Source organism: Oryctolagus cuniculus, chromosome 1 (assembly GCF_051225735.1).
Source record: "Oryctolagus cuniculus isolate XC-2025 breed Fujian yellow rabbit chromosome 1, ASM5122573v1, whole genome shotgun sequence".
NCBI lineage: Eukaryota > Metazoa > Chordata > Mammalia > Lagomorpha > Leporidae > Oryctolagus > Oryctolagus cuniculus.
Genome location: NC_142867.1, coordinates 61,259,100 through 61,278,300, shown reverse-complemented (window position 1 = coordinate 61,278,300; position 19,201 = coordinate 61,259,100). Strand labels below are relative to the sequence as shown.

Genomic DNA, 19,201 nt, shown 5'->3' with positions numbered 1-19,201 from the left:
TGAGATCTGATGAACAGCTTCCGTGTCCTAGAAACAAATCATGTATGATGAACATGAGCCAATTGCATGGTGAATTTTCTTCCATCCTTCCTCCCTTTTCTCATTTTTGAAAAGAGAAACCTCTCATCACTACTGTGATCAATGCTCATCACTTCAAGAAGGACTCCCCAGACCCAGTATTCCCAGTCCTATTCATTTTATTACTCTGGAATCTTCCTCAAACCACATAAAACGTTATTCCCATTTCAGTGACTGGGTTCTCCTGCATCAACGTGATTTGCTGTTGAATGTATGTGAGTACAGATAAAATAGTCTAGCTATAGACAAGAAAAACAAACTGAGAAACGTGGGTCACAACTGAGAAAAATGAGATAATTAACTATTACAGACTACTATAACACACCCAGGTATTATGACGTCTTACTTAGACTAATCTTCTGAAATAAGTATTTTTATCTCCCTCTTTTTTCTTTTAAAGCAACAGAGACTCTGAGAAGTAATCTTACCTAAGAGTTCACGTTTAGTAACTGGCAGAGGGAAGGTCATTAAATTCCATAGCCAACAGTCTTTTTTGCTGCTGTCCCACACCAGGGGTCGTCTCAATACTCAGGTAGATTTCAGAAGCAACATGGGCCCTGCACCCCCAGGGCACCTGGCCTTCAGGCCACCTGCCCCATGCTTTCCTGGCCTGCATGCTACTCCATGTGGCTGGCTCCTGGTACTCGGTATGAAACCAGATTTATCTTTCTTTTAGAAAGACTCCCCATTCTCCTATGCATTTCTCTCACTGAATAAAAATCTTAAAACTTAAAAAAAAGAAGCAGCAGCAGCATGGAGGTATAAAGAAAGATGTAAAGGAGCAGTCACTGGAACTGTAGTTTGCCTAGAACAACCCTGCCCCAATTCCAATGACTGACCTGAGATCCTTGCGCTGTATGTAGAACCTCAGGATGTATAGACCAGAAATTTCTGTGACTGATTTTTCAAACCTCACACAGTCAGATGATATGAGAAAGAACATGAGGCTCAGGCTTCAGTTCATCCTTAGGAATAAATGAGGAAATCTCACTTAAGAATTAGAAAAATACTGTTTCAGGTGTGTTATTTATAAGTACAGAAGAGACCTCTAGTGGAAAAAATGCAATTTATATATTTTAAATCCTGGATCAAGATAAAAGCAAATAAGTTAATTTTATAACTAGAGTTCATATTTTTTGACAAATTCATTATTGTACAAAAAATAAGATCTTTACATAGGGTCACATTTGTAACTTTCTTCATAATCCTAGGAGATACATAAAATTATTACTCACATTTTGAAGATGCAAAACTGAAGCAGACATAAATTAAATAAGCTGTCAAAAAACGATGCAATGAGGAAATAGTAGAGCTAAGAATCAAACCCAAAAGTCTTTCCTTAGACTTCTGTGTACATAATCAAAATTATTTATGCAGTTAATAGACTATATGGCGGCCGGCGCTGCAGCTCACTAGGCTAATCCTCCGCCTGTGGTGCCAGCACCCCGGGTTCTAGTCCCAGTTGGGGCGCCGGATTCTGTCCCAGTTGCTCCTCTTCAGTCCAGCTCTCTGCTGTGGCCTGGGAGTGCAGTGGAGGATGGCCCAGGTCCTTGGGCCCTGCACCCTCATGGGAGACCAGGAGGAAGCACCTGGCTCCTGGCTTCGGATCCATGCCACGCGGCCATGGCGGCCATTTTGGGGGTGAACCAACAGAAGGAAGACCTTTCTCTCTCTCTCTCTCTCACTGTCTAACTCTGCTTGTCAAAAAAAATAGACTATATGGCAAATAGCACACATATGAAATCTGTGTAACAAAAGACACAAAATTAAACCAAGTAAAGAAAAATTTAAAGAACTTAACTAGTTGAAAGCATGATACCAAACATGTCACTTAAGATAATAAATGTTGCCGGCACTGTGGCTCAGCGGGTTGACGCAGTGCCAGCATCCCATATGGGCGCCGGTTCTAGTCCCGGCTGCTCCACTTCCCATCCAGCTCTGGGATAACAGTAGAAGATGGCCCAGGTCCTGGGGCCCCTGCACCCACGTGGGAGACCCGGAAGAAGCTCCTGGCTCCTGGCTTCGGATCGGCACAGCTCCGGGTGTTACAGCCATCTGGAGAGTGAACCAGCGGATGGAAGACCTCTCTCTCTCTCCCTCTCCTCTTTCTGTGTAACTCTGACTTTCAAATAAATAAATAAATAAATATTTTTTAAAAATTAAAAAATAAAAAAGATAATAAACGTAGATTATTTCAACTCTGGTATTAACAAGCTAAGATATCAATAAAATTTTAAAGATAAAATCTAATTTTATATTGCTCATTTTAAAAAGGCCTAGCTAAAATCACCCAGAAAGCATAAAATAAAGGAATAAATAAGAATACTTCAGACAAATTTAAATGCAATGGAAGCAGGCCGAGTAAAATGGAAATCAGAAAAAATAAAATTTGGGGCAGGTGCTGTGGCACAATGGGTTAATACCCTGGACTGAAGTGCAAGCATCCCGTATAGGCACCCGTTCTAGTCCCGGCTGCTCCTCTTCCGATCCAGTTCTCTGCTATGGCCTGGGATAGCAATGGAAGATGGCCCAAGTCCTTGGGCCCCTGCACCCACATGGAAGACCCGGAAGAAGCTCCTGGCTCCTGGCTTCGGATCGGCACAGCTCCAGGTGTTGCAGCCATCTGGGGAGTGACCCAGCGTATGGAAGACCAACTTTTCTCTTTCACTCTCTCTCTCTCTCTCTCTCTCTCTGTAACTCTACCTCTCAAATAAATAAAAATAAAAAATCTTTAAACAAAAGAAAAAATAAAATTTATTTTAGTAGTCTTTAACCAGAGCAAAATTTACCTTGCACTGTTAAAAGGTACACTCCTCAATGAAGGTTTAAGTCATGACACTTGCCAACATTTCTTCTTAGCAATCTAGTGTTTAAAATAAGTAGGTAAACCATGTTCTTTAGTAACAATCTATTCATTCACCACTCTGTGTCTGTTTCCTTGCTATATTCCACAGTTCTTCTTGTAATTTTTCATCATTCTTTTAAGATAGATGTCTCACTATTAACTACAAGAAGTTTCACATTCTTGTGACTCACCAATCCAAAACTTTATCCTCAAAGGATAACTTTATATTGTTACTGAAGCACAAGCACCCAATTCTAGGGCCCTATCATTTAAAAAAATTATTTCCTATTTATTTACTTCAAAGGGAGAGCAAAAGGGTATATGGTAGGAGGTAGACACACACACACACACAGAGCAAGAGTGAGAGTGAGAGCGAGTGAGCAAGTGAGCAAGTGAGTGAGAGAGACTCTTCCCTCCTTTGATTCATTCCCTAAATGGTCACAACAGTCATGGCTGGGTCACCCTGAAGCCAGGACCTATAAACTTCATCCAGGTCTCCCTAATGGGTGGCAGGATCCCAAGTACTTGGGGCATCTTCTACTACTTTCCTAGGCACATTAGCAGGGAGCTGGACAGGAAGCAGACTAGTCAGTCAAATCAGCACTCTAACACGGAATGCCAATGTGACAAGTGGAGGCTAAACCCACTGCACCACAATACTGGTCCCCAGGGCTCTATCTTTGAAGCACTGTAATCCAAAATTAGTTGATCCCATAAATCACAAATTTAGGCATTCCACTTGTATCTGTTTGGTTATATGACTCAGTTATTATCAATTTACTCTTCAGAACACTTGAAACTTCTACCAGAGTAATTGTCTCTTACCATTCATGCAGTGTCCAGATATCTTTTCATTCTCCTCTATGGAGTCTGAATTCTGAAATTCATCATTCCAACCATTCTCTTATCAGTATTTTGTTTACCATCACTTCATTGACCCCCAAATTGAATTCCTAGATTAATCAGTCTAATTAGTACTCAGTCATGGGAAAAAGAAAAATTTTTGACTTTTTACTTCATGATCTTATAAAAAACTTTCCATATTCTCCTCCCCTCATTTTCCCTATTAACATTTCAGGTGAGTGTCTTTATATTTTCATATTTTCATGATCATCAGCCTTAAACTTAACCATAGACACTATCAAATGATCCAACTGTGTGATCTTGTTCAGCCAAACTTGCTGCCTCCTCAGGATTTTTGGCAGACTCCAGGAATGTTTGATAGTAGACATTCTGCTTTTTCTGAAAATGAGTATGTTATAAAACAATTTTCATAATAAGCCCCCTCATCAACATAAGGCTCTCAATTAGAGCTATTGTGAGATGTCCTTATTACTATAAACACATGCAACTATATGAACAGTCTTCAAAAAATTCATGGAAAACACATATGGGGGGGAAGCTATGCATGGATTTCAAAATTGTCTGGCACCAAAATAAACATAACTTTTAATTCCACTTTTCTTCAGGCTTTGAGAAGTACCCTTCTACATGGATGGCCAGAACACCAAGATGCCAGAAAGTCACAAGTTATAGCGAAACCAGAGTCAGACTATTATTCTTGATCCTGTAGTTGGGGCTGTCAAATTGCAGCCTCCATAAACCCCAGTCCCACTTGTCCCCCGTGCTCCACTTATCCATAGCCCTTCCAACCTCTAAGACAATATTCCAAAGGGGAACTAGACTGAGCTCAACCCAGTCTTAACTGCCGCTCCTTGCTCTTCCCGGTCTTTATGTGCCCATCAGTTAAACTTCTCTAGAATCTGAACTCTGCTGTTGACTTCCCAATCCTGCCTGTCTCACCCACCTGCCAGCACTCACCAAATCCCAGGCCCAGGATAGGGACTGAGGATGAAGAGAAACAGCATTGTCAAGAGGCTGGTCCTCTTATTCCTTACTCTGGCCCTTCAGAGAGGGCACTCAGAGGGATCACACACACACAGCCCCAATCAGTGAGCTATGAATGGCACAGTGAGGCACTTCCCCAGGGTCTAGCTTCTGAAGTTCTGGGGTCCCAAAGGCTAGGGTGAATCTCACAGGCTCAGATATTCCAAGACAGGCGGTATCCTGAGAGAGACGAATCCTCCGAGGATTTCAAAATAGAATGTGCTCTCTGCTACTAGAATAACCACAGGGAAATCTCTGTGTTTGTTGTGTGAGCATGAGTTTGAGGAAATTTGTACTCTCTGAGTGCTACATTCTTATTGATATAAACGTTTATTTATGTAAATATATATAATGGTTACTTGAGTTACAGAATGAGTAGATGAGAGGAACGATACAGGTTCTTTCTGATTCAAGCCTAAAACAGGTTGGAGAACGCCATGGTTATCACAAAGCAAGTAATATTGATCAAACAGTTCAATTTTCACATAAAACCCTTCCATGGACACTTGCCGGTCCTGTCACTTCAGATTTCAGATATTCACCTTCAGCTTCCCCTCTAGTCACCACTGCTGAGTCCCTTGTTGCTTCTGTTATTGGGCCCTGATTGATTTAATGACTCAATCCTAGGGGTGGGCCACTAAGCAGCCCATTAATAAACTTAAAACCTATTTACTGAGGTCGGCACTGTGGCATAGCCAGTAAGGCCGCCACCTACTGTGGCAGATTCCCAAGTAGGAGCCAGTCACAGCTGCTCCACTTCCAATCCAGCTCTTTGCTATGGCCTGGGAAAGCAGTAGAAGATAGTCCAAGTGCATGGGCCCCTGCACCCGCTCGGAAGACCTGGAGGAAGCTCCTGGCTCCTGGTTCCTGGCTCCTGGCTTTGGATTGGCCCAGATCCAGCTGTTGTGGTCATCTGGGGAGTGAACCAGAGGATGGAAGACCTCTCTCTCTTTCTCTCCCTCTCCTTCTCTCTGTGTGACTCTTTCAAATAAATAATATTTGAAAAAGAACTATTTACAGGGTCCCTGTGGTGAAAATCTAGTGATAAGGCCAGTGTTAAAGCCTTTAGAGGGGCTGGCGCTGTGGCATAGTGGATAAAGTCGACCAATGCAGTGCCAGAATCCCATGTGGGATCTGGTTCGAGTCCCGGCTGCTCTACTTCCAACCCAGCTCTCTGCTGTGGCCTGAAAGGGCAGTGGAGGATGGCCCGTGCATGGGAGACCTGGAGGAAACTCCTGGCTCCTGACTTTAGATCAATGCAGCTCTGGCCTTTGCAACCAATTGGGGACCGAACCAGTGGATGGAAGACCTCTCTCTCTCTCTCTCTCTCTCTCTCTGCCTCTCCTTCTCTCTCTGTATAACTCTGACTTTCAAATAAATAAATTTTTAAAGAAAAAATCCTTTAGATATTATAAAATTCTATACAACAATGTGCCATTGTCATTATATTTCCTGATATGAAGTTTCTTCCCCCTTTTGGTCAAAGGTTAAAAGCAAAGAAAAGCAGAAATCTCATCCTTCGTCTATAACAAAGTCCCTCTATCTCCCTGCTTCTTTCTTTTTCCACAAGGGATTGCTTAGCTACAAGAAGCATCTTCCCACAGAGTTTCCCCATTAGAATGAGCCTCCCGCTTTGGATGGAAGATGACCCGCAGCACTGTGTGTGCCATCTGCACTTGCTGTCCATATCCCAGGCAATGGGAGCTCCCCATGCTCACTCACCCTGTTTCAGATGCCCCTGTGATGATTTTCAAGGAAATTTTTACCATGTTCCATAACCATGGGCCTTTCTTCTCAGTTGTCTGCCTAAATTCTTGATATATTATGAAATACAGAATATAGATATATAGAAATACATAGAAAATACATAGAAAATGTATTTCATAATAAATGTATTATGGTTTCCTGAGATAGGACTTTCTGAATCGATTTTTTCAATAACTTAGGGTGTGGGGCTAAGAGCAAGACTTGGGAAATTAATTTATGACACAATACTGAGATTTACAGAGAGATTTACTTCTGGAGATATCATTTGGTGGTAAAGTAGGTAACAATGGTCTTACCTTTCCCCCGAAAAATTCATATTCCATTAGTCTCTAAAAAAGATTTATCAAAAGGAAGGAAACTGTGTTGGTTGGGAGAGGCACTATTTTGGCTTCTATAAGTAGAGACAATATTTTTTTTTGTTCTTTGCCTATGATACATATTTCTACAAAGAGCACTTGACCTGACTTTCCTTACATAATCCCAGCAGTAAGAATCAGGTGTAAGGAACCACATGGTTATTGTTTGATTTTTAAGTAAATTATTATAATAGTTCTCTGGTCCAGAATACTGTGTGTGTGCATTCAGGATAAAATATTGAAAACCCAGCAAAGCTCAGTGCAAATTTCCAATGTAAACAGTCTTCTACTTTTATGAAATTCAAGCCTGTAAGTCTTGGGCAACTATTTCCCTATGTCTATCCCTGTCTCTATTTTTTATTCTCTGTAGCTACACAAATCCCTGGGATTTAAAAGATTTACCTAAATCATAATCAAATAATGTGCAATGACATCCTCCTCAATAATATTACCAAGCTTAGAAATATGAGGGGACAGGGCCAGCACTGTGGTGTACTAGGATAAACTTCCATCTATAGCATGGGCATCTGATATGCGCATTGTTTGGTGCCCTGGCTGCTCCTCTTCTGATCTAGCTCTGTGCTGTGGTCTGGGAAAGCAGTAGAAGATGACCCAAGTGCTTGGGCCCCTGCACCCATGTGGGAGACCTGGAAGAAGCTCCTGGATCTTGACTTCATCCTGGCCCTGTACCAGTCATTACGACCATTTGGGGAGTGAACCAGAAGATGGAAGACCTCTCTCTTTCTCCACCTCTCTCTATAACTCTACCTTTCAAATAAATAAAATAAATATTTAAAAATTAATAATAGCAGACTTTCTATAAGTTTTTAAATTAACCTACACATCCAAGAAGCTCAACAAACTAATCAGGATAAACTCAAAAATTCACAGCATAATAATGAAAATATTGAAAGACAAAGACAAAAGGAGAACTTTGGAAACATCAAGAGAGAGGGACTATAAGTTCCAGGGATACTGAAAGAGATTAGTAGCCATGCAGGTGAAAACGTTGTGGGATTATATTTCTAAAATGCTGAAAGACAATTCAGTGAACTAAGAAAAATATCTAGCATACACCCTTTGAAAATGAAAGAGACATTCAACAAACTGGTATAGAATGGAACTCCCTTAATCTGATAAAGGGCATCAGTGAAAATTAAACTGCCCAATAATAGCAAATAACACTACCCAGATGGGGCCGGCGCTATGGCATAGTGGGTAAAGCATGCAGTGCAAGCATCCCATATAGGCACTGGTTCAAGACCCAGCTGCTCCACTTCCTATCCATCTCTCTGCTATGGCCTAGGAAAGCAGTAGAAGATGGCCCAAGTCCTTGGGCACCTGCACCTGCATGGGAGACCTGGAAGAAGCTCCTGGCTCCTGGCTTCAGATTGGCACAGCTCTGGCCATTATGGTCATCTGGGAGTGAACCAGCAAATGGAAGACCTCTCTCTCTCTCTCTCTCTCTCTCTCTCTCTCTCTCTGTATAACTCTTTCAAATAAATAAATAAATATTAAAAAAAAAACACTACCCAGAATAAAAGGAGTAAGTAACAGTACTTCTATTCACAGATGACATGAACATATATATATATATATATATATATTTAAAACCCTGATAAATAAACCCAGAAAGATTGCAAATCAACATATAATACTGACAATCAATACAAAAATCAGAGAACAAAATTATAGAGCTCCCAGAAGAAAACTTAAGGAAAGATATTCATGATGTTGAATTGGGCAAAGTCTCCTTAGATATAACACCAAAAGCATGAACAACAAAAGAAAACATAGGTAAACTGAGCTACATCAAACTTAAAAATAAAAATTTCATATTTATTTAAAGGACATCATCGGGCTGGCGCCGCGGCTCAATAGGCTAATCCTCCGCCTAGCGGTGCTGGCACCCTAGGTTCTAGTCCCAGTCGGGGCACCAGATTCTGTCCCAGTTGCCCCTCTTTCAGGCCAGCTCTCTGCTGTGGCCCGGGAGTGCAGTGGAGGATGGCCCAAGTGCTTGGGCCCTGCACCCCATGGGAGACCAGGAGAAGCACCTGGCTCCTGGCTTCGGATCAGCACAATGCGCAAGCCACAGCGCGCTGGCCGTGGCGGCCATTGGAGGGTGAACCAACGGCAAAAGGAAGACCTTTCTCTCTGTCTCTCTCTCTCTCTCTCACTGTCCACTCTGCCTGTCAAAAAATTAAAAAATAAATAAATAAATAAAGGACATCAAGAAAATAAAAAAAAACCTCTTAAAATGAAAAGAGATACTTTCAAATTATATAAAGATCTAGTATGTAGAATAAAGAATCCTTACAATTCAATAAAAAGTTAAATATTCAAATAACAATATGGGCAAAAAAAACTTAATAGACAGCTCTCCAAAGCAGATAAGATAAAATGACCAGTAAGCACATGAACAAGCCATTGACATCATTAATCTTCAGGGAGATGTAAATCAAAACCACAATGAACTATCCTTCCACATTTGCTAAAATGTACACGTTCAAAATTTCACATTAACAGTAAGTGTTGGTGAGGATATGGGGAACAGTAAGTGTTGGTGAGGATGTAAAATAGCACAGCCACTCTGAAAAACTGACTGGCAAATCCTTAAACAATTAAACAGATAGTGAATATGTAATCCAGTCATTCCATTCTTAAATATATACCCAAGTGATATAAAAATATTTTAACACAGAAACTTGTACATAAATACTTTTATCAGCACTATTCATAATAGCAAGCAAAGGAAGATAACCCAAATGTCCATCAATAGATGAATTTATAAATAAAATACATTATATACGTGCAATAAAATATTATTTGGTCATACTAAGAAATGAAGTACTGAGTTAATGAAAGAGATGCAAGGTGAAAAAGAAGCGTTGTTTTGAATACAGACACTAGGAAGGTGAAGAATGAAAAAAGTCCCACGAAGAAAATGTTTTGGCAAAACAATGAGAAGACAAGGGGCAGACAGAGTAAGATTGAGAGCATAGAAAAGAGCTAGTTTTGGAACAGTAAATGAAAATTTCCAGGCCAAAAACCTTTAAATTGGGGTTGAATATCCCCCAGTTGTCACCCTGGATGTTCAGGATATCTTTCAGTAGATCATGTCCATCTGGCTGCATACCAAAGCACACACTTCTGTGCCTTAGATCCTTGTGTTGAATAGGGAGGGGGACCAGAGCTGAGAAAGGAAAAGGTGCACAAGGGATGAGAACTCCCATTCCCAAAGGAAAAGGGGGAATAAACAGTGGATGAGGCAAGAGTTGAGATTCAATTCTGTATATTAAGGAAGACTGAGCTATGCATGAAACCTGGGAATGAGAAACAATCTGAGAAGCTGACATTAGGGAGGTAAGTCTGGGTCTGATATTTTCAGGATGGTGAGAAGACACTAATGTGGAAGAGAGGGCAGGAAATGAGTCACAGATAAGTACACAGCACTGTAGTAAAGTTCAAGGAGGGGCAAGCAAGTTCAAGTGAAGTGAATTTTGCTTTCCTGGGGAGTAAGATGGGAGAGGGCAGTTTAGAGAATTCCTTTCCAGGTGATGATGGAGAGACTTGTGAAGAACTGACCCTTGGCTTCCAAGGAGGAAGCAGGAATCGTAAATGACACATAGATTTTATTCTCAGACATTGAGGTAGAATGGCACTGCAAATTAAACACTGCATATGAGGAACGATGTATAAAAAGTGCATAGGTTATGTTCCTCAACAGAATAGTCAGGAAGAGGATTAAATAACAGGTATTAGGAATTCACCAGAATGATAGAAGGGATATTGTCTCCTGCAGAAAGAAAAGAATTAAAGGATAGAGTAGGATATCTAGAATAGAGAGAAAAGAAGATAAAGAAAATTATTCTTATTGCCATCATTTATCTACTATTGCATAGATAAGTCCATTGTTGTAACTGGGCTGGGAGGAGAGGAGAGGTTTGGAGACAGCATTTATTCATTAGGAAAGCAATAAGGAGTGAATTGAAGGATGACAGAGATGTTCCGGTGGAAATTGCCTAGATTTGTAAATGACCAGATATATGAATTTGTCAAACAAAAACTACTGCCTAAGAATAGAAACCAGGAATGATCCAGAATGAGTAACTGCTGATGATTAAAAGAAAGAGATGTGGTGAGATGTGATCAGCATCACTCAGGTTTATGACCGAGGAACTCAAGCTGGCAGAGGTGAAGCCTGAAGACAGGAGAAAGTGAATAAAATCTGTTTCTGTTCTTGTACTTAACTTTGTATGCAACGTTGAATATCCTACCTCTGCCCTGCCTGTACTCTGAAAATGTAAATTTCCTTGGCAGACAAGAGTTGTTTCAGATATACACTGCAGGGGAGAAATGTTTTCAAAGAGAGGAAAAGAGGAAATTCATGGAATGGTGTTGGGTATATAATATAAGGAACGCGTGAATCAGAAAAAGAAGCTGCCAGGCAGACATCTTGCAGAGGATTTACTGGATTTGCTGACTGGTTTGGGCATGTGGAATTGTCAAAATGTTCCTGCACTGAACTGAAAGTGGGAAACACCAAGATGGATGTGAGGAAGACACTGTGAGGGCAGGATGCCTTGGAGCTCGCTATTTAGAGAGAGAGCTGACACCATGCTGGAGAAGGAAGGTTAGTGCATGTGCTGATGTCACCGCCTAAGGTGGGAACGTTCAGTGGAGGATGACCATGAGTGATGCTGTGGGAAGAATGAGCACAACAAACGGTGCAAACAAGACACAAGAAAAGATCTATGATGATACACCTGCAATTTTTCTGGTGTGGATATGTTCGGTGTCAATGTAAGCTTACACGGCTGGCTATGTGGTTTACTTATTCTCTAATCTTTTGAACAATTCACTAAGTAAACAAACCCTACCCAGACACAATTCTGGCTCCTGGGAAATTGATAATATATTGGGGATGAAGGTATTCAGTCTAAGAGGAACAGAAGGAGAACAGAGAAACAGAGGGTGAACAGGAGTACATAGGTGGCATCCACCTCAGCCCCCTTAAAGGATGAGAAAAATCTTACTAGATCTCTAAACAGTTTACATTAAATGGGACAAAGGAGGTAGAGGAAGCAGAACATATAAAAGACAAAAGAGAAAGAAGAGCAGGTTCAGTGATCTACATGTTTGAGTAGAGAAACCAAGGAGGGTAGGGGGGAAAATGATTATTACCCATAATTGAGAAAGAATCATGTTCAAAATTACCTTTTAGAAATGGAAAATTTCTTCCTGGAGGATGACTTAGAGAATAGGAGGAGTACAGTTAGGAGAATAGTTAAGAGGTCTTTGAATAAGTGAATCTGGAGCCTGGAAAGCAATATAGATGGCAGATACAGTTATGGGAAGTATTAGAACATGTGGGCTAAATGAAGCCAACACAGCAGACAAGACTGGCCACAGAAAGTGAAGAGTGAAGAGAACATCGACAGACCCATTGGCAATGACAGGAGTAATCCATCCTGTAGGGACGCAGCTGATGTTAGTGAGGACTGGGAGCACGGCCAGGGGAAGAGAAGAACTAGTGGAAGGTGGAAAAATCATAGCAAAACAGAGTGCATCATGGGAAGGAGTGATTTTTAAAGGGAAGAGAGACAATGTGATAACTAGTGAGAGATGTTACAAGAATATTGTTTTATTATTATCTGTTATATATGTTAGCATATCTGGTTTTTTTTATTATTGCTATTTTTTGTCTTCTAAGTTAAAAAGAAACAAATGCTTTCAAATAATAAAGATCCAAAAATTTGGAAGAAACTGAAGCTGTCGAAAAAAGAAGTTAGTGGATGAGACAAAGTCTCTAAAGTAAGAGGAAAGAAGGGAATTCAGAGAGCAGATGGGGAAATCATCCTTGAAGACATACATACAGACACACATATAAACACATATATACACAGGTGAATTCATGCATGCAAGTATATATCTGTATTTGTATGTGTACATGTATGTTTATTTTTTAATTTTTTTATTTTTTGACAGGCAGAGTTGGAAAGCAAGAGAGAGAGAGAGAGAGAGAGAGAGAGAGAGAAAGGCCCTCCCCACTCCATTGGTTCACCCCTCAATGGCCGCTGAGGCCGGCACACTGCGCTGATCCAAAGCCAGGAGCCAGGTGCTTCTCCTGGTCTCCCGTGCAGGTGCAGGGCCCAAGCACTTGGGCCATCCTCCACTGCACTCCCGGGCCAGAGCAGAGAGCTGGACTGAAAGAGAAGCAACCGGGACAGAATCCGGCACCCAAACCGGGACTAGAACCCGGGGTGCCGGTGCTGCAGGCAGAGGATTAGCCTATTGAGCCGTGGCGCCGGCCCATGTATGTTTATTTTTAAAACAAGGAATCTTTCTTTAAGATAAGTAAAGTAAAATATATTACAACTATGATGAAGGAAACATTACAAAGCAGAATGGACATTGGTGCCCTTTTCTCTCAGAATAGAAGAAGTGAGGGGAGAAACAGTACCAAGATAACATAAATTTATGGGAGGGAAGTAATCATGTTAGGATGGAGTTCATGGTCATCTTAAATTATCAGCCATGTAGGAGCCAAGTTCAGCTGAGAGGGAGAAAGAGGATTTGAATGGTGATAAAAGTTGTATCTTTACTGTGAAAATAATTTATTAGTGCTGAAGAGAGGTCAAGTGTCTTAATATGCAGTAAAGGCTGCCTGTAGGAGTGCATTGTTTTTTTTTTCATATCCTGACTAGTAAGCTAAAGATAACACTACTTAGATTTAGTTTCAGAGTGAATGTGACAGAAACCAGTGGAAAGTTACTGGTCCTGGCAAAAGGAATGATGGACATCTAGGTTAGATACAGAAAAAGATCAAACAAGTGCTTAAATCAGTGGTTCACAACCTTTAGCATGAATTAGAATCACCTCTTGCTAAAATACACATTGCTATTCCCAAGCCCAATATGCTTGCAGTAGGGCCCAATAATTTACAACGCCACACTTCAGAAACATAGCTCCCTAGCTATGGATGATAACACCACATTTCTCATGATAGACATGATTCTGGAAGTATTGCCCAATGTAATAAGACTTCAAAGAAAAAACTTAATTTAATATACCAATAGGAAAACAAGTATGTTCATTTTAAAAATTGGAAAATTTTTGCTCAGAGAAAGCAGTGACTTGTCTACAAGCCTCAATGTGCACTCTGCTAGGCTGAAGTTCTTTTTCTCCTATGGCACAGGTGAGAACATTGCAGAAAGCCATGGCCCTATCTACTAACAACATAGCTTCTCTAAATGACTCGGATACTCGCCTGGCAGGCTGCTTGCTCACAGGCATCCCTGGGCTGGAGTACCTACACATGTGGCTCTCCATCCCCTTTTTCACCATGTACATAGCTGCACTGGCAGGCAACGGCATCCTGATCTGCATCATTGTCTCCCAACCAAGCCTTCATGAGCCCATGTACATCTTCCTGTCCATGCTGGCCAGTGCTGACATCCTGCTCTCCACCTCCACCATGCCCAAGACACTGGCCAATTTCTGGTTTGGTTCCAGCCATATTTCCTTTGATGGCTGCCTCACACAGATGTTCTTCATCCACTTCCTCTTCGTGGCTGATTCTGCAGTCCTGCTGGCCATGGCCTTTGACCGCTATGTGGCCATCTGCTCCCCTCTGCGGTACTCCACAATCCTCACAAGCAAGGCCATTGGGAAGATCGCAACCGCCACCCTGACCCGCAGCTTCATCATCATGTTTCCATCCATCTTTCTCCTCAAGCGCCTGCACTATTGCAGGAACAACATCATTGCACACACATTTTGTGAACACATGGGCATTGCCCGTCTGTCCTGTTCTGATATCTCCATAAATGTCTGGTATGGGTTGGCAGCTGCTCTCCTCTCCACAGGCCTGGACATCATCCTTATTGCTGTTTCCTATGTCCACATCCTCCAAGCTGTCTTCCGCCTCTCTTCCAGAGAAGCCCGGTCCAAAGCCTTCAGCACCTGTGGATCCCACGTCTGTGTCATTCTACTATTCTATGTCCCTGCCCTCTTTTCCGTCTTTGCCTACAGGTTTGGTGGGAGATTCATACCAGGCTATGTCCATATCCTCCTGGCCAATCTCTATGTGGTCATCCCACCTATGCTTAACCCCATTATTTATGGAGTAAAAACCAAACAAATTTGGGAAGGGGCTAAGCAGATGTGTTTAAATCTTGCCAAGGAATCTACATAAATCTCCCAACTTGGCCTCTACTAAATCCATTTCTATACCTATTAACTGTCCTACATTTAACCCATTATGATAGTTCCATTTATGTCTCAATTTATCTAAGATTGTCAGGGCAAGCATTGTTGTATAGCAGGTTGGGTCACCACCTTCGACAGCAGCATTCCATATGAGGTCGAGTCCCAGATGCTCCACTTCCAATCTAGCTCCCTACAAATGGGCCTGGGAAAGCAGCAGAAGATTCCCCAAGTTCTTGGGCCCCTAGACCTATGCAGGAAACACAGATGAAGCTCTAGGCTCCTGGCTTCAGCTTGGCCCAGCCCTGGCCATTGCAGTCATTTAGGGAGTGAACCAGCAGATGGAAGATCACTTGTTCTCTGTCTCTCTCTTTCTCTCTATAACTCTGCCTTTCAAATAAATAAATAAAACTTAAAAAAAAGTCAACTACATAAATCCACCTCATTTCTTTTCTTAGAAAGAAACTATAGTAATATCTGTAGTAATATCTCTTCATTTTCTACCTATTAGTCAAATACAATCTCATCCCTCATTAGTTCAAGAAGAACTAATTTGATGAAATAACATAAATTATCCTAAATTTGCCATTGAAACCAGACTTTTTTTCACCCTCCACTTGCATTTGCTCCCTAATGTGTTCTTAATTACCTGCATTTAAATTTCACACTAATATCTTTCTCATGATGGGAACCCCTGAGATCTTTCATGTCTAAAAATTTATAATCCCATAGGATGATACTTAATTTTCCTACCAGCTACACAAATTCATAATCATACATGTGTCTATACTCAAGGTCATAGATACTAACACAGAACAGCAATTGTAGGTTGATACAGCAATCTTTCAGTTTAAATATGAGCATTTAATTTCAAAAACTTTTTATCAGTAACCTGAACTACCATTACCTGTTTTGGACAGAATTTTTCTCAAAATACAAATAATTGCATAAGGATAGAAAACTCTTCTTCCAAATATGCTTTGTATTTAAAGTTTATATCCATCATTAAAATTAGAAGTCAAAATACTATTCATATCTAATAGCTATGGATCTATGTGAACTTTAAAGAAACAAATATAAATACCTATATGTTATTTCATAATGCATTCACTTACCATTAATTATTAACATCAAGAATTAGCCTAGGTTAATGTTCCTTGAGATTAAGAAGAACAACACAACCTGAATTCAATTTTTTTTCCCCTTTGGAGGAACACAAAGAGAAAGAGAGGCAAGCAGACAAAGAGAAGTGCTTCCACTCCCCAAACGCCCAAAACAGCTGGAGCTGGACCTGACACAAAGTCAAGATCTGGGAACTTAATATAGTCACTTATGGGTGACAGGAGTGTAACCACTTGAGCCATCACTGTTACCTCTCAGGGTCTGTATTAGCAGGAAGCTGCAGTTAGGAGTGGGAACCAGACATCGAGTCCAATGAGGGATGCAGGCATCTTACTGGGTTCTTACCCACAAAGCCAATGTCTGCCTCTCAGCCTGAGTTTTAGCCCAAGATCTACACATTCCTGAAAATATCCACATCTCAACCCTGCCCACTCCCATACTTAGCTTACAGCAGCGGGTCCATCTTCTCAGAGTCTCTACCACTTTTCGCTGTTTTGTTGGATCATGAACATATTCCTTCTTGTTTTATTAGAAATCATCTTATGTTTATGCTTGAACTCCCTGTCTAGATTCTGCATTCCTTGAAGAAAATGACTAATTTGCAAGTCTTTATTTCTGTCATTCCAGCGTATGAGAATCTGCTAGCTGTATACAATGCTCACTAAAATTTAACATCACTTTTCTACGCTTCATTTATTCTTTGAGGGAGTTCTTCTCAGGCCTGAGATTCAATCTCATGTAGGAAAAAGAACTATACAGATGCCAAGAGATGTGGATTTAAAGCCCATAGGAACTTCTCACTTGTTCAGTAAGCTTAGGAGCTTGCATAACATCAACATACTTAATTGTGTCCCTGTCTACAAGGAAGAGAATGATGTACAATACATCTATGCATAGGAGCATTCAGAGAATGTTCATTTCATTTCATTTCATTTCTCCTTTCCTTATGAATTCTAAATTGTCCAGTAAAGGATTTCAAAAGTTGGAGAAAGGTTACATTTGGAATCAAAAATAGGGGTATCTAGAACAGCATAGAGTATCTGAATAATGATCTTGAATTTTAGGTTTGTAGTCTCTGACATAACAGGGATACTGTGTAATCACAGTTCTTGATGGTCTCAAAGAGTGAGTGAGTAGTGGTGAACACTGTCAGAAGGGAAGTGTGAAAAGTCAGTCCAAAAGAATTCACCGCTGTCTGCTCCAGCTCATGGACAAAAAAGGAGAAGAGACAGAACTGGTGTTCTCTCTCTCTCTCTCTCTCTCCCTTTTTTTTTTTTTTTGATAGGCAGAGTGGACAGTGAGAGAGAGAGACAGAGAGAAAGGTTTTCCTTTTGCCGTTGGTTCACCCTCCAATGGCCACCGCAGCTGGCGTGCTGTGGCCTGCGCATCACGCTGATCCGAAGCCAGAAGCCAGGTGCTTATCCTGGTCTCCCAAGCGGGTGCAGGGCCTAAGCACTTGGGCCATCCTCCACCGTACTCCCTGGCCACAGCAGAGAGCTGGCCTGGAAGAGGGGCATCCGGGACAGAATCCGGTGCCCCAACCGGGACTAGAACCCGGTGTGCCGGCGTTGCAAGGCGGAGGATTAGCCTAGTGAGCCGCGGCGCCGGCAGAACTGGTGTTCTCTGGAGCAGGGGAACACTCTCTTGATCCCTAGGGCATCACCCCACCATTCTTTCCCCCATGTATATGACATGGGACCCACCTCGTGCCTGCACTGTGTCATAACAACTAAAGCCATGCCAGCATCCCATATTAGGAGTGCCTGTTTGAGTCTCAGCTGCTGTACTTTTGATCCAGCTTCTTGCTAACACACCTGGGAAGACAGCAGAAGATACCTGGACCCCTGCCACCCACGTGGGAGACACAGATGGAGTTCCTGGCTCCATGCTTCAGCTTGGCTTAGTCATGGCTGTTGTAGCCATTTGAGGGAGTGAACAAGCAGATAAAAGATAGCTCTCCATCTGTTTCTCTCTCTCTCTCTCTCTCTCTCTCTCTCTCTCTCTCTCTCTTCTTTCCTCTCTCCTCTCTCCTTCTCTCTGCATTTCAAATAAACAAATATAAATCCTTTTTTTTAAATGAGCCTCACCTGTTCTCCACAGCCCAAGCCAGCTATTTCTTGGCTCTCTCTACCTTAAGTACATATTAGTAGTACTCTAGGATTTTTTAAGTGATCTCAAAATTATTTAGATCCTTAAACAGTGATTTATTAACTCCATATTGTGGAGTAAGGAAAACGTATAAAGCCAAAATTAATCAATGATTAATTTACTGTCTAGTTAGCACACTGTTGTTCTCTAACTCAACTCTTTAGTTTTTTTAAACATGAAACACATGAAACACATGAATACACACACACACATATATATATACACGTGTGTATGTGTGTGTGTGTATATATATATATATATATATACTTAGTGCTCAAAATCTTGGCATAGTTCTCTCTTGCTCCGTAAAATACATTTGTTTTACTTCCCATCGCTCTGGGACTGACGTCTTATCTTTTCTGAACAAAGCACAGACTGGGAATGATTGCATACTTTGACTCTGATACTCTCAGCAGGCTTTTCTGGACCCTCCTGTCCCTTCCAGACACTTTGTCCTTTCCTCTCCTCCGCTCTGAGGCACTTTCCTTGTGCTGTCCACATCTGCACATGTAAGCAGACAGTATGAAGTCAGGGGGCCTACAGCTTCCCTATTGAGGGTATCACCTCCTCTACCAGACTTATTTTGGCATTGGGTAAAGAAACATAGAGCATTTTGCTCCTTTAAAGTGTCACCCCAGCTTGGAGAAACAGCACAGAAAAGTAGATCTTCCACCAGCTTGTTTTCTCCTCAAATGCCTGCCACAGCCAGGGCTGTTGTTATTACCAATCCTTGCCCTGTGTCCTAAGCAATAATCCTGATATGTTAAGTGTTCAATGCATTCAGCGTTGT

At 41.4% G+C, this 19,201-nt stretch overlaps 1 protein-coding gene across 1 annotated transcript; it reads left to right on the top strand.

Annotated features, from left to right (window-relative positions):
- The first annotated feature begins 14,122 nt into the window (after positions 1 to 14,122).
- OR52B6 (olfactory receptor family 52 subfamily B member 6) lies at positions 14,123 to 15,130 on the top strand. The gene is given in 1 exon segment (NM_001171471.1): positions 14,123 to 15,130. A coding segment is annotated over 1 exon segment (1,008 nt).
- Positions 15,131 to 19,201: the final 4,071 nt, after the last annotated feature.